We start from the raw sequence: 24,328 nt of genomic DNA, 5'->3' as shown, positions 1-24,328 counted from the left end.
ATGTCAGCATCATAGTTATTCATATAGACTACCATAATATAATTATTGAATTCCCTATTGTTGGATAGTTATGCTATTTCTCCACTTTTTGTTGTCATATATAATACTACAGTGAATATTTGTGTATATATAACTTTATAACTCAGTAGACCATCTTTTGACATATTGAAAAGCACACTTGTCTTCTAAGGTAAAATTTTGTACTTACCTGAAATGAAGCTCAAAAGATACAACCCTAGTGGACCATGCAGAGTCTCAAAGGGTTTGCCGAAAGCATTGTACATGAAGAAGGCTGTCCCCACCATGGTTAAAACAATAAGGATGGCGGAGAAGAGGATGACATTGACGTGGATGCTCACTGGGATCGCTTTGAGCAAATCTGGGAAAACTAAGACAAAACAAAACAAGAATTAGAAGAAATTTCGTTAGCAGTAGTCTGCAAGTATAATTTTAAAAATTAAATCCCTCTTTTTAAAATTTCAAACATCACTAAAATCCTTCTGACATTCTCACTATTTTACAAGGAGTTTATAAAAAAGCTTAAAGACAAGATCATTTCATAGAATTCACCAGTAAAAATTAGCAAAGGGAAGATTTGAAGGAATTTTTTTTTCTACCCTTGGTCATATATAATTACTTAAACAAATGCTGGCTTTATAAACCAAAACTGTACATTTTGATGGCTAAACTTAAATAACATTTCTCAGTAGTGATTTTTTAAATCTATCTTAACTTGAAATGATATTTTGAGTTTGGGGATATCTGGGGAAGTTCAAATATCAGGAGGTTTTTATTTACCTTGTTACCATAAATAAATAAATAAATAAAACCACATGGTATCTAGTCCACACCAAGATTAAAGAATGGGGTATTTTCAGTCAACTTCAATATTTTGATGTAGCACAAAGTTGTGAGAAAATAATTTCTGGTGCCATGAGAAATATTTTCCATTTAGAAAACACACCAAATCTATTTCTAGATTTTGTGTTCAGGGCAAGTTTTTCTTGTTTGCAGAGGAAATGAAACACTTTATAAATGTAGGGTTTCTCTTGTCGGGTGAGGCATCAGCAAACCCAGCAGGACCAATCTGGGGAGGTTTAGTTCAGTCTATTTAAGTTTGTCAAACTTTTATCAAGTGCTTAATTTATTTACTGAGCACCTACTATGTGCCAGGCATTATTCTAGGTGCTAAAAGTAGCACCATGAAACAAAATAGACAAGGTTCCTGTTGTCTCACGGAGGTTGTCACCTCATGGGAGTAGACAGATCATTAGCAAGTAAACAAATAAATGTGATAGCTTATCTTTCCTCTGCTTTGGCACACAGTGTCACTTCCCCTTTTAAGAGGTGGAATTTTTTCCTCAGTCCTCTTGAGCTTGGACTGGTCTATGACTGCTTTGACCTCCTGAATATGGCAGCAAAAGTACATTGTGCCAGTTCCAGGCATGTCCTGAGAGAGAACCAGCAGTTTCTGCTTTTTTTCTCTTAGAGGCATGAGCTGCCCTGCGAGAAGTCCAGGCCACTCTGCTGGAGAGGGAGGCCGCCCGGAAGAGCACTGGGGCGCCAGGTATGTGAGGGAAGGGGCTGTCGTGGATGTCAAGCCCAGAAAAGGCACCAGATGACGCCTACCTAGCTGGCTATGTAACTGCAACAGTAGGAGAGACTCAATCAAGAACTGTCCAGTTCAATTCATAAACTTTTGTTTTAAGCCCCTGACATTAGGGAGATCTGTTATGCAGCGGTAACAAGAAGATACTTTGAGACAGTGGTGAATGCTATGGAGAAATAAAATAGGGTGATGGGATTTTGAGTGATTGGATGAGTGGAAGGGGGTGGTCAGGAAGTGACCCCTGAGCTGACAGCTACCTGAACATTGAGAAGGAAGTCATCCTATAAAGATCTAGGGGAAGAGCTTTCCAGGGACAAGGAGCACAACTGAGGCAGGAATTAGCCAGTGTGGTGGAGCCTGGCAAATGACGAGGAGGTAGAAGTGGGACTGTTGTGCTAGGGTCAGATTGTTGTACTCACTAGATCCTAGTCTATTGACTGTGGCAAGGCGTTTGTTTTTTATTCTAAATTCATTTGGAAGCCACTGGAAGGTTTTAAGTAGAAAAGTGACACGGTCTCCTTCCTGATGTTAAAAGATCACTCTGGCTGATGAGTAGTGACCACAGGAATAGGGAAGTGTATGTCCCTGTCCTTCCCAGGGAGATGTGGGAAGGCTATTCACAGAGGTGAAAGAGGGCGGCAGGCCTAAGGTGGTGAGAGGTTGTCATGTCTGGGATACATTTTGGAGACAGCAGATAGGACTTGTCAAAAAAGAAGAATAAAGAATTATTCCTAAATTTTTTTCATGAGCAACTGAATAAATGGTGACGCTGTTAAACTGAGATAGAGAAATAGAAGAAAGAGGTTTGGGTACAGGGCTAGGAAGTGATGCAAGAGTTCTGTTTTAGATATTTTAAGTTCGAGTTGTCTTTAAGACCTCCAAGAAGAGATGTCAAACAGTATTTATGTTTCTGGAGGTTTCTGGAGGTCTTCAGGGACAAGACTGGAGTGTTTATCAGGACCTAGACTAGGGTGAAGTGAGGCAAGCAGGGTGCCTCGGGTGTAAAACGTAAGGAGGCAGTCACCCTCGGGGCCAACTCTGCACCTGGATGAGTCTGAGAGTAAATGTCTCCTTAGATTTTATGTGCTGGGTGCCTCAGTGGCCTCACTCTAGTCATGGCTCTGGTACTGAAATCAATGGGAATGGATGTAACCCATGGAGAAGATGCGGTTAGAGGAGAGAAGAGCCTGGAAAGAGCCCTGGAGCTCTCCTGTCTACCAGGACAGAAGGGGAGAGAAACCAGCCAAGGAGACTGAGAAAAGAGCAGCCTGTGAGTTAAGAGCAAATCCGTGAGTGAAACAGCAGGGAAGCCAATGGGGAACATGTTTCACGGAGGAGGTAGCAGGCAGCTGTACAAACACACGTCTCATGGTAACAATGCTCTACCCCAACCACGTGCCAGAAAGGGACCTGGTGAGAAAGTTGAATTGGTTCAGAACAAACCTTCACCACTGCTGGGTATAACTAATTAACTACACACATACACACGTGACGTACACCTAGTGCTATCGGATAGGGAGCCTCCTCTTCATAAGACAAAGCTGTTTGGGTCCTGACCGTGTTCACCAGTGTCCTCACTCAGGAGTCATGGCTAGGCCATTTGACTGCAGAGGTTTAATAGCATTACATTTCCTTTATCTTCAAATAGTAAGAGAAATGCACACTAAAACTATGAGTTACCATTTTCTAAAAATCACGTTTACAAAGATGAAAACATTTAGCAATATCCTGTGTTAGCTAGGGTGTAGGGAAATAGGGACCCTTGTGCATTTTTCTTGGGCATGTAAATTGGTATAACCTCCTTCGAGGCAGTTGTGCAATAAATATCTATAAAGCATTAAAATGTACATGCCCTTTAGTTCAGCAATTTCACTTCCAGGAATTTTTCCTATGAATATTTTTGCACATGAATCCAATAAAGTATTACAAGTATATTCATTGCAGCATTTTTTGGTAATAACAAAATGTTGGAAATAACTTACATGTCTAGCAGTAGCACATCCATACAATGGAATGTTAGTCAATGATTACAAAGAATGAAGTGAAATCTATAATAACAGGTATGGATTTTTCACCAAAATATGATGTTAGATGAAAAAACAAACCAAATAAAAAAGAGAAATGTGTATCATTTTGCTATTTGGAGCTAATGGGGGATGTATAGAAGAACAAATAATTATTTAAGCACTTATCTGATTTAATTCTCTCAACAAGCCTATGAAGTAAGTACTATTATTAAAAACTGAGGCACAGAGGCTATGGATCATGCCCAAAACTTATACTTAGTAAGTGGCAGAATAGGGATTTGGACTCATGTTCTCACTCTTATCACCATGCTACAGCAGCCTCAGAGACTGCCATGTGTGTCTAGGCAGAGACTATTTCCAGAAGGCAACACACAAAATTGGTAACACCACTTTCGGGAAGGGAGACTGAGGAACATTTTACCATGTATCTTTTTGTACTGTTTGGAAAGAAATTTTTTTTTACTTTCCTACAAGCATTATCTATGCAATTATTACATAAATATTTTTTATAATTAAAATGATAAATGAAAACATAAAAAACTTCTGTAACCATTATAGATTGAATGAAACTTAAGAGACATAATAACCAAAAGCAGTGTGTAGCTATTGTTTGTGGATATGGTTTGGGATTTGTACAGACCATCTATAAAAAGACAATTTTGACATAACCAGGGAAAATTGAACAGGGATTGGGTATTAGATATTTTGTAATTGACACTGATTTTATTGGTTATGTTAATGGTGTTGTGGTTGTGTTTTTAAAAGTGCTTATCAGTTAGAAATGATATGGATGGATGGATGGATGGATGGATAAAGATAAAATAAGAAGTTCTTCCACTCTGTTGGAAGAATGGGTAGGGCAATATGGATGTGAAAGTTCACAGATGCTGAGCTCCTGTTGTCAGTGATCGCAGTGGTCCAGTCTGCCCCGAGGACACAGCAGGCTTACTCTTCTGGAGTCACAGCTGGTCTCATACAGATGGTGCTAACCTACGATAATTCAACTTATGATTTTTGACACAAAATCGATTTTTCGATTTTTCAATGGTCTGAAAGTTATAAGTATTCAGTAGAAACTACACTTCGAATTTTGACCTTTTCCCAGGCTAGCGATATGCATACAATATTCTCCCGCAATGCTGGGCAGCAGCAGTGAGCCGTTTGCCAGACGATTTTGCTGAATCGTAGGCTAACGTAAGTGTTCTGGGCACGTTTAAGGTAGGTGAGGCTGAGCTATGATGTTCGGCAGTTTAGGTGTATTAAGTGCATTTTTGACTTATGATATTTTCAGCTTACAATGGGTTTATACAGATATAGCCCCATCATGAGTCTGGGAGCATCTGTACTACAATAACCTGCCCTCTGGAGCTTCCCTCAAGTCAATCAGCTATTGACTTGGTTTCTTCTAGCAGTGATTTAAAAAAAAAAAAAAAAAAAAAACAACCAAGAAACCTGCTTCCACCCATGTCCTCACCTCTTAAAAAGGTGACAACCTCATGGTCTCTGATAGGGTAGCTGGTTAAGCCCGTCTGAAAATTGAGGGTTGTTACTGAATTGAAACAAATGCAGAAAGAAGTTAAAGTGATTTGCCTCCTGGAAAGAAAAGCCAGAAGCTAAAATAAATTGTCATGTGGAGCATTTTAATTCTTATGAAATCTCTTAAAATTCCCACTCTTGTGCAAAAGTCACCCAGCAGGACACTAATCCTGCATGTTATACTTACATTTTATCCGTTTTATCAGGTTTCTTCTTTTTTTTTTAAATAAAAATCCCTGAGTTTATAATGACCAGCCAGAACCCTGATAATACCCCTCAGTTTTCTGATCAACACTAATGTGGCTTTTCCTTAGTTGATGCCGAGAGCAGACCATTCAAATAAATATTGGGAGGTGTCACTTTAATGATATTGGATATTGTGTATCTAGGAGGTAGGTTTGTTTGTTCTTTCTGTTCTTTTAGGTTTAAGGTTACAACAGAAAAAGGATTTGAACATTTTGATCTGTGGAGAAGCTGTCATTAATCTAGCAAGTCACTTCTGGCCTCCAGAAATTACTTGATTAGCTGTTGACAAGTGAAAGGGAGCTATTTATTAAAACGGGCAGCTGATGCCACATTAGTAGCCTAGCATAGGTCTGTGCATTCAGAATAGCTTTTCCTCTCTTTCATCCCCTCCTCACTGATTTCCTCCACTCTGTCTACCAGTCAATGTATCATCATTAAGCCACCCAAGCCCTAATTGCCCTTCCTTTGTCTTCATTGTCACCAAACTTCTTCAAAGACTTGTATTATTATACAAGTAATAATAAGAATAATAAAATAACAGACAATAATTATAAAGCATTTGCTATGTTCCAGGTACTTTACATTAACACATTTAATTCTAACTACAATCTGAAGAAGGTATTATTTTATCGTCAATGTATAAATTTTAAAAATCCTGAAGGCACAGAGAAGTTAAGTAACTTGCCTCAAGTCACACAGTGACATTGCTGCCTTTGCTTTTACTTCCCCATCCCCCATTTTTAAGATTATAGTAAAATTAACATAGCAAAAAACTCTTCCTTTTTAGTATACAGTTCTGTGAGTTTTGGCAAACACCTACAGTTGTGTAACCACTACTACAATTAAAATATAAAATAATTCCACCATTCCCAAAACTACCCCCCACCTCTTTGTAGTCAACTCATCCCCCAGTCCCAGCTCCAAATGCATAAGAAACTGCCACGTATTTTCCAAAGCGGCTGTACCATTTCACCTTCCCACCAGCAATGCATGAGAGTCCCAGTTGTTCCACATTCTTGCCAGCACTTGGCAGGTTTTTAAAAATGGTAGCCATTTAATAGGTGTGTAGTTTATCTCATTGTAGTTTTAATTTGCATTTCCCAAATGACTAATGATGTTGAGCATCTTTTTGTGAGCTTATTTCCCTTCCCTGTATCAGTTTTGGTGATGTGTCCATATCTTCTCTGCATTTTTTATTGGATTGTTTATTATTACTGAGTTTTGAGAAGTCTTTATGCATGCTAGCTATAAGCCCTTTATCAGATAAGAAATTCACAAATATTTTCTCCAAGTCTGTGGCTTGTCTTTTCATTCTGTTATCAGTGTCTTTTGAAGAGTAGTTCTTATTTTTATGAAGTCCAGTTTATCATTTCTTTTTTATGTGCCATGTTTTGGATGTCAAATCTAAGAAGTATTTGCCTAATGCAAGGCCACAAACATATTCTGCTATGTTTTTCTTCTTGAAGCTTTTAGGTCTAGGTTTACGTTGAAGTCTGTGATCTATTTTAGGTTATTCTTTGTATATGGTACAAGTTTGGGTCAAGGTTAATTTTTTTTTTAATGCATGGATATTCAATTGTTCCAGAACTTAGAAAGCTGACCATAAACTTAATATATGACCCAGCAATCCCATTCCTAGGTATTTACCTAAGAGAATTGAAAATATATGTCCACACAAAAATCTGTATGCAAATATTTATAGTGGCTTTCTTTATATCTGCCAAAAACTAGAAAAAAATTAATATCCATCAACAGGCAAATGGATAAACAAGCTGTGTCACATCCATATAATAAAATAGTAGTCAGCAATAAAAAGAAACAGGCTAGTGCTACATATAATAACACAGGTAGATCTGAAATGCATTATACTAACTGGAAGAAATCAGATTCAAGAGGCTGCATGTTGAATTAGTCTATATATACAACATCCTGGAAAAAGCAAAATGGTAAGGACAGGAAACAGATCAGTGGTTGCCTGGAGTTGGGGATGGGGAAGCAGATTGACCACCAAGGGATAGAAAGGAACTTTTGAGGTGGTGGAAGTGTTCTCTGTCTTGGTCGTGGTGGTCATTACATGCCTTTATGCATTAGTCAAAATTTGTAGACCTCTACATCTAAAAAGGGTTAATTTTACTATATGTAAATTATACTTCAATAAACCTGACTAAAACCAAACAGAAGTGCTATGGAGAGAGGTTTGGGAAGAATTCAGAGCAAAAGACATGAAATAGAGTAGTGGCCAGAGGGGGTCATAAGATCCAGTGTGTTTTTGTTTTGTTTTATTTATTTATGTATTTATTTTTTGGGAAGTTGAAAGACCTGGGTTGGCAATTGGAATGGAATTTCAAATCTCTTTATTAAAAGGAAAATTTTAATCTAACATACTTGGGGGATTGTCAACGTGTAACATGGAAACTGCTGTTTAATATTAGGTTTAAAGTTCTGGATTTGGAGAAAGAATTCATCTCAAACCTGAACTTAATGAAGCTCTTTTCTGTTAGCAGGGCAGGTGGAGTAGAGGAAAATGGACTTACTCTCACCCTGCTTCTGTTAGTTGGTCCAAAGGTCCAACTGTTGATGGAGGAACTTTTTTTTTTTTGATGAACATTATAGCAATAAAATTAAGATAAAAAGTTCACCCATAGTCCTACCAAAATAGAAAGCAAAATTTTTCTTTATTTTTGTTGCTGTGAAATTTTTGTCCATCATAATATTTATGTTCTATATTACTATAATCATAACGTAGTTCTTTTCACTCAGAATATAAGCTTTTTCTATGTCAAATATATTGTTCTCATAATATCACTTAGATAACTGCATGCATTTTTCACCAAACCAATGCACTGCTGTCTGTTAGGTTTGTCTTCCACTGTTTCAGTATTATAACTCATGCTTTCATAAACATCTCCAAGAACATACCTTTTTCTTTCTTATCATGGGTTGGGGGATAGTGGGAAGAATCTTTTTGGATGAATTCCCAGGATAGGGATTATTTGGGTCGGAGTGCTTTCTGAAAGAATGAAAGCTATGGTATAGATACAAGGAAACCTCAAGAACATGTGTGGTATTTTGTAATGTACATATTCAACTCCACTTTTTCAACCCTGGTTCAAAGCTTTATTCCCCCTCTGTGAAGTCTAGACAGCAGAGATTTCTGAGAAGATACCTAGTCAGAAACAAGAGAGCTAGAAGAAACTAGTCACCAGGTTCACTCTTCTAATACACTAACCTAATAGCAGTACAGAAGGCACCTAAGTCACAGGAGAGATGGTAAAAAAAAAAAAAGGAAATTGACACTGCAAACCTTAGTGTGCAGAGAAAGGCTGTCATGCCCTCATTACTCAAGTCTGCTGTTATGAAACAGAGCTGAGTTAGTCATAAGTTAATGACTTGGAGTGAAAACACAGTCACAGGCATGCCCTTGTAAGAAAACTGCCCTCCTGCAATCATTTGGTGGGGACTATATTCTTCCAGCGGTGTCCCTTGCCTTCCTGCGCCCTGCTCCTGTTCAGATGGCAACCCCGTGAGCCTCTGAACTGTGGGTCCCCCATCCTGCAAAGCCTTTTCCAGTCTTTCCTTCCTCTGTCCCTTGTCAGATATTCTAAACCTCTCCTACTCTTAAGCACCTATCACACCCACCTCCATTTCTTTTAGTATTACATGCCTGGCTTACAAAGGGCTCAAAAATATCTCATGAACTAAACTCTCCTATTTCACAGAGAAAAGAGAGGCTATCAAAAATTTCCTTAACTTTCTAGTGCCCCATTGTCACCCACCCACACCTTCTCCATGGTCCTTGCCCAACCTTTTCTTTATTCTTAGTGAAAGAAAAGTTTTTCTCCTGTTCAAGGCATAGCCTTCTCCCTGTGCTCTCAGACCTACCATTTTCCACCTTCACAGGGGCATTTCTGATCCACTACTTACCTCTCCCATCTGTCTTCAGCCTTTTTCTCCCTCTTGCTCTATCTTCTCAGTACAGAGTCACCCTCAAAATCTTCCCATTGCAAACACACACACCCCTCGCCTGGCCATGGGGATCCTCTAGCTATTTCCTGGCCTCAGTCTTTTCCTTTATACCCGCAGCCTCTCGGTTCCTCCTCAGCTCTGCAAAATACCCTTCCCCACCTATTCTCCAAGACTGCTTTGGAAAAGCTTTAAAGAACTATTTTCAGTGTCTCTTGCCTCTCATTTGACGACTCCCTGGTGTTTAGGACTGTTGATTCTTCTTGGTGAAGGTCTCTCTTCTCGAGGTTTCCCCTCAGCTGGTCCCTTCCACCTCACTGACTCTTGCTTCAATCTCCTTTGCAGGTACTCCCCTCTCTACCCGTACCTACTAGAGTCTTCTAGGACACATCTTTGTCCACCTTCCCATTCGATTTCCTTCCCTGAGAAAACTCATCTTCAGTTAGAGCTCCAAGGAGGCTCTAATCGGCCAATTCCCACTCCTCCAACTCTCCCCCAGGCCTCTCTCAAAACCTGGAAATTTGCGTAACCCATGGACTTCTCTGCTTGATGTGCCACAGGTGGAATCTCAAATTAGACATGACCAAAAATAATTCCATCTTCCCTCTAAATGTTTTCCTTCTGTATTTTTTATCTCAGTGAATAGTAACAACTATCCAAGCAGCAGAAATCTGGGGTTTTTCCTCTGTCACCTAGTTCTGGTGGTTTTTGCTTCTGAATATTTTGGAAATATTTCCCTTCCTTCCCATTCCTCTGCCAGGACTATGATTTGGACCCCCAACTGTTGGAGGAGCCTCCTGACTGGTCCACACCTCTCTTTAGGTCTTCTTCCAATCCATCTTCTGTCCTGTCATACACCTGCTTAACTTGCTTAAGTGGGTTCACATTGCTACAAGATAAAATTAACCGCCTCTGTACAACAAACAAGGTCTGCCATATTCTGGTTACTGCCTTTCTCTGCAGCCTTTCCTGCCTCCTCCTCCTGACTCTCACACATCATCTGTACTCTAGCCACAAGAAGCTCTTTGCACATTTGCTCATGCTGTTCCTTTACTTGGAATGTTTCTTCAATGCCGGCTAGTGAAATCTAGCTCATTTTTAAGAACTTTCCTCTGATTTCCCTGTGCTCTCCTTCTTGGAGCTTTCTTAACAAATACAATAATTGTGATAATAATCAGTGCTATTCAACTATCTATAGCTCTGGTTCTTCCTCAATCAGTGCTATTCAGCCATCTATAGCTCATGGTCGGATGGCACATCTTGGCCCCTCTGAAGTTAGATGTGGCTGTGTAACAAGCCTTGGCCTATAAAACATAAGTGAAGGTGGCATGTGTCAGTTCCGGGTCAGAGAATTTAATTGCCAGTGCGAAAGCCTCACAATTCTTTCTCTCTGTTACAACTGTCAACATTCCAGATGGTGGCTGTAGCCCGGAATGGACCTCCAGCTGTTCTCTGAAAAATATGAGCTGAGAGCAAGAAACACATCTTGGTTGATTTAAACCTATGAAGTTTGGACTTACTTGTTACTAAAATATAACCTAGCCCATCCTGACTGAAAAGCTCATACAGCTCTTCCAAATGGCTGGTTATTTAAAAACACTTTTGCTAGATTCTGAGTTGTTGAACAAGCATCCTCTCTAATTCCTCACATCCTCAGAGTCTAGCAAATTCTCAGGCACATAATAGACACTCAATCGTCTTTTTTGGGCGGAAGGGTTTGAGGGCACATTTACTGTTTAACTTATAAATAATTTGTGTCTATCATGTAAAGTTGCGCTATTTTCAGTAGGTCATTGGAGGGCAATAAGAATAAGACAAAAAGTATTTGTTTTTACTAACTGCTAAGTATGTTCCTTTATCACTTGCCGTTAAACTGTGTTTTGATATCCCTAGATGTATGGCTTTCATTTCACTTGCCTTAAAATTTATTTTATTTCTATCCACTGGGTTCTTCTGTTATATTTTATCCTGAAACTTTGTTATCCTTTTAACTATTACCGATTCATTCTAAGGGTCATGCCTCTTAGCCTACAAATCTTAAAACAGGAATTGGTAAATTCAATCTAAATCTAACATAAGGGCATTAACCGGGAATATTAGGTGGTTGGAATATAATGCACTACCAAAGCAGAAAGGGTGGAGGAACTGGTAGAAGGGAGACAAACAGCTGGGCACTAACTGAGAGGCAGCATGGCGGGATGGACAGAGTCTAGCGTTTGGAGTTGGGGAGGTTTGGGATTCATCTGGTTTTGCCATTTACTATGCATGTGGGTCTCTGTATATCTCAGTTACCTTAACTATAAGTGTGGATTCTAATAGAAATAAGTCACAGAGCTTATGAGAAGCACAAGTAAGATCATTTATGTGGAAGCTCTTTGGTAAATTTTAAATAATTGCCTAGATATTTTTTTCACATGATAAGAACAGCAAGAGAGTGGGGAATGTAAGAACTGAATGTAGTGAGAGTCTCAGGACTGATCACTGAGGGTGGGTGGGAGTTATTTGGCCCCGCAGGTGGTCAGAGTATGTATCTGCACATTGGGACCAAAGAACACCCCATAGGAGTCCTGGGGTTACATGGAATTCAGGCAAACTTACTATCTTGTAGCTCAGATTTTTACTTTTTTTCTTCCTGACCAGGTAGATGGCTATTGCTATAAATAATACTGGAACTTTGGATTTATAGTTAATTACTCGTTTGAAACCAGTCACACACTTTCCTTGCTGTCTGATATATTGTTCCCATTCTCGATTCTATTTCCCTTGTGCAATTTCTTGGACATTCTCTGTAATGGCTTGTCTAAAATGATCTTTAGACTGATAACACATCTCTAAAGAGGACCCCTGAGAGTCTCTTTGGAAGGAGCAGAGCCCTTCCACAGGAGACGGGCAGACGGAGGTCAAAAGTTAGCTTTATTTCTGAAGGAACAATTAGAGAACATGCTTAGATCTTCCACCAAGTTCCCTGAATTAGGCAGCTTCGCCCACGCAGTCACAGACAGGGCAGGCAGCTGAAGGCCTCCCCATCAAGGGCAGAGCTGACTCCTTTAGCCCGACCAGTCGGTGAGCAGGCTCCTGCAACTGGTGGGCAGATTTGCAATCAGAGGAAGCCACCGGGGCTGAGAGCCAAGTATGCTGTTTCTCACTGCAGATTCATCAATCAGGTCGCTCATTCCCTCTGAGGACAGAAATGGAGGCCAAGGATCCCAGCATAAGTTTGAACAGAAAACCTCCCAGTTGGAAAGAAATAATGCTAAACGCTGCTTCTCACCCTTCCCCTCCTCCCGGTGGCTTCCCCCATCCCTAACAGCCAGGCCTTCTAACCCTTGGCCTACCTGATTCCACCTGTCTCGGCTTCTGGCCACCTCAGTAATTCTCAGCCTTGGCTGCCCAGTAGAAGCACCTGGGGAGCTTTTAATCCGATGCTCAGGCCCCACCCCCAGAGAGCCTGACTCAATTGGTCTGGGAGGGAGCTTTGCCATCAGCAGTTTTAAAGTCTCCCCAGGTGATTCTCAAGTGCAGCCAGGGTTATGGACTACTGATCTAATAGTTTTGGTCTCATCACCCTTTTTGCCTTCATCTGGCCAGATGTAAAATGCAGAAAAGGCCATCTGTGACGCTCTCAGAACTAAGGCAGCTGCTGATAATGATGTCAGCAATGGTGCAGCAATTTCTTCCCAGATTAAAGCTATAAAGGTAGTTTCAGAGGTCCTGTTTTTCTTCTCAACTTGTCCTTCTCAACATAAAAGGGTGTGTTTTTTTTTTTTAAAAGTATTTGGCCCCTTGGTGCTCAGCTATTCATTTTCATGAAAGAGAATAAGAGGGAAGATTTCTTTCTTCTTACAGAAATGCTCTTGATCTGACTTTCCCCTCAGCCCATCTGCAGCCAGTCATTATGAAAATCCAGTAAAAGACATTCTCTGACATAAGCTCGATGCATTCATCTCCTTTAATATCACCCATAATCTCACACCCAGGTATTGAGCCAGGCTTCCGATGGCTACGTGGTCAGGCTGAATGAAATCCATGACCCCAGCACTTAAAAGGAGGAGACCTGATGGTATGATAAAACGGTTTAAAATATAATTTTCTCAGTACCACACCTGAATTTCTCTCAGTTGAAGAGTATCCATCTGACTAGTCTATTCGGAGGCAGCCCCATCAGTGAGTCTTAATCACCCATGATGGCTTAGGGACGACAGCTGCTTTGGCACATATGTGTCTCTGATAACAGAACCCATTTAACTACTCCTAATCCACAGGGGTATGATTATGTTGGGGTAATAACTCCCAAGAATGGCTTTGCCACAGTTACAACATGCCGAGAGGGAGCAAAATACGATGCATGAATTAGCCTGCCAGGTACTAAGTTTGCTGTTCAGTGAGTTCTATCATACCTCTAATAAGAGTTTATCATAGCACAGCCAGTCTGGGTGTTTATCCACATGACTAGATGAGAGGCAAATTTGTCAGTATAACGTATATGAGTTTTGTTTTAGAAAAATATGCCTATAGCTTTATGAAGTTCCTAATATATTTCAGAGACAAAAGTGAGCTTTTGTTTTTTACTTCATTTTTTAACAATGAGATTTTAATTGATGCTGCAATTCTATCCCCTTGGCTTTTAATAAAATACTAGTTTTTGAAATGAATCAAATGCTATGTACCTGCTTTGCTTTCGGTCCCCGACTCTGTTTTAAAACTGTTCACATCACCTCAGAAAAGAATCTGCCATTTTGTTAATTGCTGTGGTGAAATCATTGCTACAGTCAAAGTAACTAACTCCGGGGATCGTGCCACAAGGATTTTAGTTGACAGTGATCGTAAATCAGCTAACCACATGTGCTATCAGATATCTCTGACTTAATCTGTCAACATTAAGATAATTGCATAACCCAAAGATTGGGCATAATATACGGCCTGCTTAGCCTAGATTATTAAAAGGTTTCACTTGACTGTTTCACTTTCCAAAGGTCCCAGATTGGGGTTTACCCATCAGGGACACTGAAATGTAAAATAAAAAGACAATGAATAAATTCAAGTCTTACAGCCAAGTACTAGCCCATGGATGCAGGAAAGCAAGCTCTTGTGAGGTATCAACAATATTTTTTAAATAGATGGTTAAACTGAAGGCTAATCTTACATTTTATTCAGCTCTTTGTATCATTTTTTCATATTCTAAGGAGGCAAAATGTGGCAGAGGAAAGAGCATGATTTATCACAGGCATTCAAATTTGAATCCCAGGTCTGCTACCTACTAGCGGTGTGACTTTGGGAAATTTTGTGATCTCTCTGTGTTTCTACTTTCCATATTTGTCCAAGGGGAAATAGCATAACACCTCCCATGTGAGGTTTGGAGATAATACATGCAAAATGCCTGGAACCACGAGGAATCCAATAAATGGGCAGCTGAAATAAGCATTGTTTCTTCTGAGATGGCTAAAAGTCCTTGGAGAAAACAAGTTACCCTCAGAAATTAGAAGAGAAAACAGAGCAGAAATTTGTGAGAACAACTTTGGAGTTATCCTCCAATAGATAAAGTTTGTACACCAGGGTTCTGTTGCAGAAGCCCCACTCAGGACTTTCCATCCAGAGCTTCAGAAGCAGCCCTGCCAGCCGCCTCTTCCTCTCCCAGCTGTGCTCAGGCCAATGATTCTCCAAGCACTTAGGAGCCCATGCTTGCTGGTGAAATGGTGCGAGTGGCTTCCTCCTCCCTACCCGCAACCACTTAGGATGTGGGGTGATTTAAAGGGAAGGAAGGTGTTTGGGTGTGGGTGAGTGTGCATGTGCACGGGCACACATATGCAAAATTATTATTCTTGAACAATGCTCATTCTGTGGATTTTTTGGATAAGAGTATTGGAGGGTAGTTATTAATATTAGGAGAAGGGAGAAATGAAGGTTCTTTTTCTGGACTAAGCAGAGAGAATCAGACGTTCCTATCCTCAAAAGCATTTTCCCCATGTTTCTTAATTTCTACTAAGTTCTTGTTTGGAGTAGAGAATACCCTTGGAGTATTAAACCTGCTGATCATCCCTAATTTCCTGCTATTACTGGTTTAAGAAATCAGATTTAGGAAAGAGGAGTTTTTCAGTGAGGATGGAGGAGTTCCTAGGAAAAACAAAGAAAGGAAAAATTAGAGGAAGAGGGAAGTCAGTCTCTGTTTTTGGTCTTCTTCCTTTTTTGCTTTCTCAACAATGCCATCTCCATCGTTTGGGTAGTTAGAGCTGCTCCTGTTCTATGAACCCACTAGCCCATCGCCCCAGAATTCCAAAGCATCCCATTTTTCATTTTCCCCTTTGTTAATCTGCATTTTTTCCATAGAAAAAAGTAAAAGATTGTGACAGAGAAGAAAAGAAACATTCACTTTGATAACAAAATCCGTCTGGGTCCTGATAAATGGTAGATATTTCAGAGCACTTTACTTTAAAAATCATGAGCTTTGAGGACCAGAGCAAAGGCACACATAATGCAGCACATCTAATGATGGTGGCCAGAATCTGTCAGTGGAGGCATCACGTGACCGAGACTAGATGGATGGGTTATGCAATTTCAAAGCTGGAAGGACCTTGTCTAGAACAGCCAGCCCCTCATTATATAGATCAGAGAGCATTTAATCTGTAAGAGATGTTAGAAATCACTTAGTTTCTCCTCTCATTTACAGATGCAAGAACTGAAAATCAATGAAATGATGGAATTTGCTCAAAGTCTAATCTCTTGTGAGTGGCAGAGGCCCACCTCAAGTCTAGATTGCTTAACCTCAGTTTACCAAACATTTATTTGGTACCTCCTTGTGCCATGCACAGATGCACAGTCCTAGGCCCTGGTTTGAGGGAGTACTGGGGTAAATAATACACAGCCCCTGCCTTCTTGAGGATTAAGATTTTGCAGAGAAATATGCATTGCCAAATACTTATAGGTATTTGAAATAATAGAGTGAATGTCAAAGTCTGGGTGGGGCGGAGGAGAAAACTATTATTGGGCTGAGAAAAGTTAAAGGTTTTTCTTTCACACTAGTGCTTCTTATGCGTTACTACCTTCTATTTCATTAATCACTTTTTTCCCAGTGGGAGGTAAGCAAAACCTCTATTTGCTGGACTGTTTTAATAGGGAAATGAGATTAGGAAACAGGGCCTCTAAACTAAAAGGCAGGAGAGCCCATGCTTGCTGGTGAAATGGTGCAAGTGGCTTCCTCTTCCCTTCCCTGCGCCGGATAATCTTCCCAGGCGAACTCCTTAGGTTCCCCCCATAACCCCGCCCCACCCAGCCCTCCTACCTTCTTCTACGCAGGCCATGCGCTAAGGAAGGGAGGAGAGACAGGCAGTGTTATCAGAAACAGATACATCAAAGACCTTGGTAGCTTTACCATGGGCAGGGCAATGCAGGGTGTGCAGGATGGTGACCCATGGGTCACCAGGGCAGCTCGGGGCAGCCCAGGTCAGCAGGAGCAAGGTCACACTTGCAGGGGACCATGGAGACAGAGAGTGCCAACTTTCAGTGACAGTCACAGAGACCTGAGCCCCAACTATTCTGTCTCAAAATATGTTTGAGAGCCACCTGCTTGCTCATAGATGGAGTGTCAACATCCTCTCCAATCTGGGTCAAATGCCTCATTTAGTAAAGAAACTCTGCTTTTCTAAGCTAAATTTCTGTTTAGCTTTTTATGAATTTTCAATCATAAGGTCCAAATTAAAATGCTTTTCAAAGTATGACTAAAGTTGCAAGCTGTGATGATACATGATTGGTTAAATTTTATTTTCCACATTTCAAAAAATAATTCCATATGTTTTTACCAGCTCATTGAACTGCCTTGGCAATGAATAGATCAGTATATCTAGGAATGATTAATACCATATGATTCTTGGGTATCATATTTTGATGATGTTCTGCAGTGTTTCAAACCACCAAAACAGAAACCCACCCACACACGCTGAGCTTAAAACTGGCAGTTTTTGTCTTGATGGCTGCATTTAGAGTTTAAACATCATCATTAAAATTTTACAGGTGACATACCAGGAAAAATTAAGCCTACCAGTTGTGTTGCCTTGAAAAGAAAACATTCCTTCATTATAATGAATGAAATTATGTGCTAGGTATGAATGCTGGTGACCTCTAGAAAATGAACCACTGACCCATAAATGGATGAGAATCAGCCAGAGTAAACGAGGCAGAAGTTTTCCCAGCATAACTGTGCATGCTGGCAGGGCAGATTCTTGTTATAATTAAGAGAGAGAGAGTGGTCAATAGGGAACATTTAATAGGAACAAACATGACTACATTGCCAAACTATTCTTCTGGCCCATTCTTCATTCTCATGTTATACTGTATCACTGGGTTTTAAAAGTGACATAAGCATTGCACATAAAAATAATGCACATAGAATTATACAGCAGAACCAAGCAAAAATTCAATTAGAATGTGGACACTGTCGATGGTCCATTTATTCAGAGTGAATCTCCATACTGACCAATCCAGTAGCCATTAAAATGAGCACTTGAAATGTGGCTAGTATGAATTAGGTGTGCTGTAAATGTAAAATACCACACTAGATTTCAAAGACTTAGCACCAAGAAAAAAAAGAATATAAGATACCTCAATAATTTTTTATTGGTTACATATTAAAATGATAGTGTTCTGGATATCTTGGGTTAAATAAAATATATCATTAGAATTTAATTTCACCTGTTTCTTTTTACTTTTGTTTTCTAATCTGGCTACTAGAAGAACATTTAAAATTACTTATGTGTCTTGCATTTATGGCTTGCATTATATTTCTTTTGACCACTGCTGTTCTAAAATGAAAAGTTTGGTTAAGTAAAATAGTGTTTAGCAATCCAACAGAATTGAAAGGTAAATTCACATTAACTGATGATAACATGACAACATGAAGAAAACTGGCCATGAGATGACTGATACTTTGATAAGTTACCTTTCGTCTTCCTCCTACACTGGAAAGGTTCTGCAAATCCAAATGTTTGCCTAATAACTTTCTAAATGGACAAAGAGAAAGAGGGAAGTTCTAGGAAATGAGTTGTGCTCTAATCATAAGTTGGTTCTGGAAGAAACAGAAAAGAATCATCCACCTGAGCTCTCTGGAGGCCCCCGAATTTTGCTCCAAGGAAGTCGATATTGAGAAGCCAAGGTTAGATCACTTATTTATTTATATTACCAGGGCTTATCCTTTTCTACCAGGAAGAGTATCAGAGGACTCTCCTTCTTCAAGGATATACTGATGAAACATCATTGACAGGGTGAATGTTTATTTAATTTAAGGTGTTTATTTAAATGAGTATTATGCTCTTTGGGGAGTCCATTGGAGCTATTTATTCTACAGTTTTCCCAACTCTCTCTCTCATGTTGCATTGAAAGAGGTACTTTTATGCTTAGGCAGAAAAAAGTTATACTCTAAATATACTTCATTGGCCTCACCAAAATGAATGAGATTTTAACATGCATAGTATATAGAGTTTACTTAACATGGATAGTCTGTAGTATACCAAGAGGACTGTCACTGCAGAACAAACAAGCAACTGAAAGGTTTTCTTCACTAGGCAAGGAGAAGAAATGTTCAGGGTATTATGGAGACTGATGTAATTCTGAAAGATAAGTGAGGGTTCTGTTTAAACCCCACCAGCTCTGCCAGTCCTCACAGAAAGTGAAGAGTGGGGCACCTGATTAGAACAACTTCATCCTCTGCAGGGGTCCCCAACCTGTGGTGAGTTGTATAATTATTTCATTATATATTACAGTGTAATAATAATAGAAATAAAGTGCACAATAAATGTAATGTGCTTGAATCATCCTGAAACCATTCCCCCTACCACCCCCGGTCCATGGAAAAATTGTCTTCCATGAAAACACTCCCTGGTGCCAAAAAGGTTGGACACCATTAAAGGACCAGCAGAGGACACAGCCACAAAAATCATTCATTGAACCACAGAAGAATGTGGCTGTCTAAGGATTCAGTGAGACAGAGTATGTAAAGTGCTTAATGTATGGTAATAATATCAAAGTATTATTATTGTTTTTTGTCCTATGGTATGAGTAAAGCTTATCTCCATTTCACTGTAGAAAATGCAAAGGCTCCAGAAAATTCACCATATGCTCCCTGCTTTTGTCTAAATTCATTTGTGAGGAGATTTACTCACACTTTGGCTGCCAGTGACTCATGGTGAAATCATTTCACTCATTTTTCCCCCTTTTTTGTTTTTTAATACAGTTGCATATCACATACCATTCTGCTTTGTCCTCTTCTCCCATCCCTCCCAAGGAAAACTAAGTGGGTCTTTACCTTAATGAACTTAAAGCCATTCAGTGAAAAGATTTTGTACTCACTTCATCAGTGGAAAAGCTGAAGACTAATTCTTGGAAATTTTCTGGAGCCCTGTGAAAATTCATATCCCTTAGTAACCTATGTGAGTTGAAGGTTGGTGCCCAATGACTGCTAAGAAGACGTAAGGAATGTTGCAGAAATATAAATAGGTCAGCACTGAAATTTAATTAGGCACTGTATATGTTAATAATAAATTCAATTAATTTAGCCTTCTACCTATACTAGAGGAAAAAAAAAAAAACCCAGACAAAATAATTCATTTTAAATGCCTCAATTGGTAACCTCCTTTCCTGAAGAGTGATTTATGCAGTAATTTACTGACTGTGTCTTCATAAGATTGTTCCAAACCAGGCCTTTTGAAATAATAATAACATCTGAATGTGTGTTGTGAGAGATATAACAAATGACTTCTTATTAATTTTCATTTAATAAGTTGCCTATTCACATGGTAATTTTTTTAAAAATTTTCTTCTTAAGATAAACAGGTTATAAATACTGTAGATAACACTTCCATTTCACAAAATCACGACAGGAAAATCTGTCTCATATTCTCTACATGATTTGAAGGTCAATCAGTTGCAAATTTTCTACACTAAATAGGCATCTATTTCTTTCCCAGTTAGCACAGCAGATAGTTTTAAATTTCTACAGCCAAGTGATTCCAAATTGGTGAAAAATGAAAACAGAATATTTATCAGCAGTGAAGGTCCCAGTAGGGAAGGGGGAGGAGGGAGGAGACAGGGAAACAAAATTATGAACAAAGTCGAAAAGCAGGTAGGATTAGTGGATTAGTTAAGGAGCCCAGGACACTGGTCCTTTTTTAAAGAACAAAAGTCGTGAAGATTATTTCTGGTAGCTTTCCTATTTCCCCAAGTTCCCTTTTGAAAAAAGACTCATAATTTCTTACATAAATATTAATATTTAAGAATCTTAATTGTTTACATTTTCAAAAAGCTTAATTACATAACAACTAATTAACTATGTGTTATCATAATAAAAATGGCAAGAATGAAATAATTAATAAAAACAAGTAAAATAACAAAAACTAGGAAGAAGAAATTGCTCACTCAGAGTCCTAGGTATTTCACATGGTTCACACCGGTTTAAAATGTTCTGCAATAGAAATGGCAAGACTCTTAAAAATAATTCCTTCCAATGCTTGGAAGAGTCTGCCTAAAGTATTAAATAATTCAAATCCAATTGCTACTTACATGAGAACCGAAAGGGCCTTGCTCCTAACCCGCACTGCCTCACACCCTCTCCGTGGAAAAGCCCGTACTGCATCTCTCCCATGAACTTGTCCAGCTCCTGCCCAGAGGCGTTGACGAGCAGAGCCCCGGTTTTGCAGAGGATGGTGGCTTTGATCCATAAGGGGGTCCCCAGTGCTGTCACAACTCCGAGGGCACACGCAAAGCTTAACACCCCGGCTGTGCAAAAAATGATTTTCTTCTGTTGGTTTGGCATGACGAGAAATGGCTTTTGTGAGGGTGAAGTTCAAAAACAAGACCTCTGTGAGCAGCGAGAAGGGACTGCCCCTTTGACTGCATTTATTACGGAAGCTGAACAGACAGATCCCTGCTGAAAAGGCGACTTCACCGTCGACAGTGGTTCTCACCAGGTTAAATGTCAGAAGATAGTTTCTTCATCACTCATGCTTGGCTTTTCTCCTTTGCTGCTGCTGCTTCTCTCCAATTTGAAATCTTTGGACTAAGAATCTGTAAAATAAGACTCTTTCACACTGCCTTCAGGTATCTCCTCTTGTGTCACTTGGTAACAAAGGTCTAAGATAACAGATGGAGTCCTCCGTGTAACTTGATAAATGCTTCCCTTCCTCAGCCCTTTGTCTGATTGGGGGAGTTGAAACTTTCAGAAACAGGCTTGAATCCTATGGTAAATTTTCAGCAACTTGAGAAGTTCATTTATTGATATGTTTTCATTTTTGTTTGGTGGTGGGAGAAGGGAGCTTTAGCAGAGGTAGGAAGAACATATGTACATGTATTGATAATTAATGGATTTAGAAAAATTCTAATTATAGCAGAATAGAAAGATGGAACTGAATTAGGTCATATGTGGACATGAAGTGTCAGAGACCAACTATGGGGGCTTGCCCTCCTAACTCCATTTCTCCCAGATCCATGGTTTAGAACTGATGTATCAATAGAGAATTTGATCCAAATTCTTCTTGTCACACAAAAATATGTAGATGCAGGTGCAAGTATCTAGATTTCTAAATGTTTTCCTTTAACGACTTTGGCTGCTTCAGGAGAATAGCAAGGGAATGTGATTCTAGGTCCAAAGAATACCAGAATCTGTAAAGACAAGGGCATATTCGTGGAAAGAGGGATTGTGGTCAGATAGATGGCCCTTAGAATTCTCCATAAAAAAGGCAAGAGTGCCAGCAGAGGTAGTCCATTAGGGAGACAAGAGACAAAGTCATGAGCAAGCTTAAGTAGCAAGGTGGGTTTGGTTAAATTGTCAAGACCTGAAAACTAAAGTTCAGAATTCAGTCCCAGCTCTTTAACTCTGCATTTCCAATGAGACTCTTCCTTCTGCAAACAGATGTAGGACTGGTGTGTGTGTGTGTGTGTGTGTGTGTGTCTCATGAAGTACTTGCTGGATATTGTATGCTATGTTATTATGCTGAGCTCTGACCTACAAAGTTAACTTTAGTAAGAAGTTGTATGTCTGGCACTTTGCTAAATATATTACCTAAATTAATTAACAATTACCATGTACAGTGAAGAAGAAGAAGAAAAAGATGATGATGATATCCCCATCTCATATGTAAGGAAATTAAAATTCAGAGAGTTTACACACAACTTGCTGAAGATAGTAGTGGACTGGGATTCAAATCCAGGTCTTCTAATTCTGAGGTGTATATGCTATTCTAAGCAAAGTCCCTGACCTTGAAGAGATGGCAATCACTTTAGTTTGGTTTAGTTGTGCTGGGAGTGACATAGGGTAGAGTGGCCTATTATTAGTTAACATGTCTTGGGTGCTTGAAGAACACAGACATCTGCAAATAGAACTTTCCCAGATGGCCAAAAGCATAAGTTTATGCTTGCTTCTATTCTCTTGAGCCACCTTTAAGCATGACAGCTTAGAAGAAATTAATAAATGAAGATGTATTTCACATCATTCTCAGCATAAAATGAGTTTCTACATTATGCATACTTTGAAGTGAACTTTAAGGTGTAGTCTTGGAGGATCAGTAAACTTCTCACATGGCTATCCTCTCCTAGGAGTTGCCAGAGCTTGTCTTGTTAAGGATAGACAACTAAGTATAGAACTAATTCAAGAATGCCAGTGTGCATTTGGGGGAGGAGGGGGAAAAGAAAAAAAAAAAAACATGGCCACAGAAGAATTAGGAGTGTAGAAGATTCAAAATTGGCCTTCAAAATAAGGTTTACAATATTAATAAGTCTTTTTATTTTGTGTAACTCGACACACAGAATAAAAAACTCATCACAGGTTATCTGGCTTTCCAGTGAATTCTGCTGGGCTTAGCATAATTGCCATCATTATCTACTAGCAAAACAACGAGGTACCAGTGCCCCTAATAAGTGGATATCTGTGCATATTTGTGTCACGCCCACCCTGGAATAGTTAGTTTAAGATGTCTAAGGAGAGTTAAGCTTATTAAATCAACATATTCTGTAATTGGGAGAGACTAAACATTTCCAAAGCCTGGGAGGAGATATTCTGTACAACTTAATCAATACTGTTAATACCTCCACAGAATGGATATGGCAAGAGAGGGGAGAGTGGTTTAATTAACCAAAACTCAGCCAAGTGTATCTGAAGCTGCCCAAGGAGGAAAGCTTTGATTATGGTTGTAGAGAGCAATTTGATCACATCAGTTCTTAAGTTTGGGAAGTGTTCACTGTTCTATAGAGACATGAGAAAAATAAATACAACATAGGGAGTTAATCTTTTATCCTGAAATTATGTCCTTCCTACTTTTTGTTGTTAAAATTTCCTTTCTTAATGAAATGATGGTAGTTGAATTTTTAATGTCCTTACTTGACAAATTAAAAAATTGGCAAACCTGTATCTGTTCCCAGTTTAAAACAAAACAAAACCCACTGGTTTATGACATAAAAGCTCCCTGAGTGGAAAGGGCCATTTGCTCTAAGCCAGTGGTTCTCAGCTTTGCTGATCGTTGGAATCACTTGAGAAGATTTTAAAATACTGAAGTCTGCATCCTCATCCTTGAAATTCAGATTTATTTGATGTTAGCGTATGACCTTGGTGTTGAATCACCCCAGATGATTGCAGTATGCAGCCAAGTTTGGAAGCCACTGCTCTTACTCCATTCTCATATAGACACTTTATGACACTCACTGGGCTTTGCAGGTATCCCAGTCCTGGAGTGCACGCAGACATGAACGTTTCGGTCACTAGAGAGGAATATGCTTGTAGTAAATTGATAAATAGGCACTACCATTTATAGGTCAAACCTCCCTGAATTTTGTCAGCACCAAGAGCATGATCTTGTCTAAATGTCCTGATGGGCTCGGGTTTCAGCATATGCAAGACTAAAGACCAGGCTTTACCCCTAAATCATGGATTTGGATCATAGATTTACCCTCAGATCACTATGTGAATGTCAGT

At 39.4% G+C, this 24,328-nt stretch overlaps 1 protein-coding gene across 1 annotated transcript in view; it reads right to left on the bottom strand.

The window, feature by feature from the left end:
- Positions 1 to 21,178, bottom strand: part of CLRN1 (clarin 1) — a 33,316-nt gene extending 12,138 nt beyond the window's left edge. The window contains exons 1-2 of the mRNA XM_069473079.1: positions 20,926 to 21,178; positions 209 to 388 (exon numbers count right to left, since the gene is read on the bottom strand). Coding sequence (XP_069329180.1) covers positions 209 to 388; positions 20,926 to 21,178 — 433 coding nt within the window. The remainder of the gene's footprint in view (positions 1 to 208; positions 389 to 20,925) is intronic.
- Between the last annotated feature and the right edge of the window lie 3,150 nt (positions 21,179 to 24,328).

The sequence above is a fragment of the Eulemur rufifrons genome, chromosome 7 (genome assembly GCF_041146395.1).
Source record: "Eulemur rufifrons isolate Redbay chromosome 7, OSU_ERuf_1, whole genome shotgun sequence".
NCBI lineage: Eukaryota > Metazoa > Chordata > Mammalia > Primates > Lemuridae > Eulemur > Eulemur rufifrons.
This window is presented reverse-complemented; position numbering and strand designations above follow the sequence as displayed.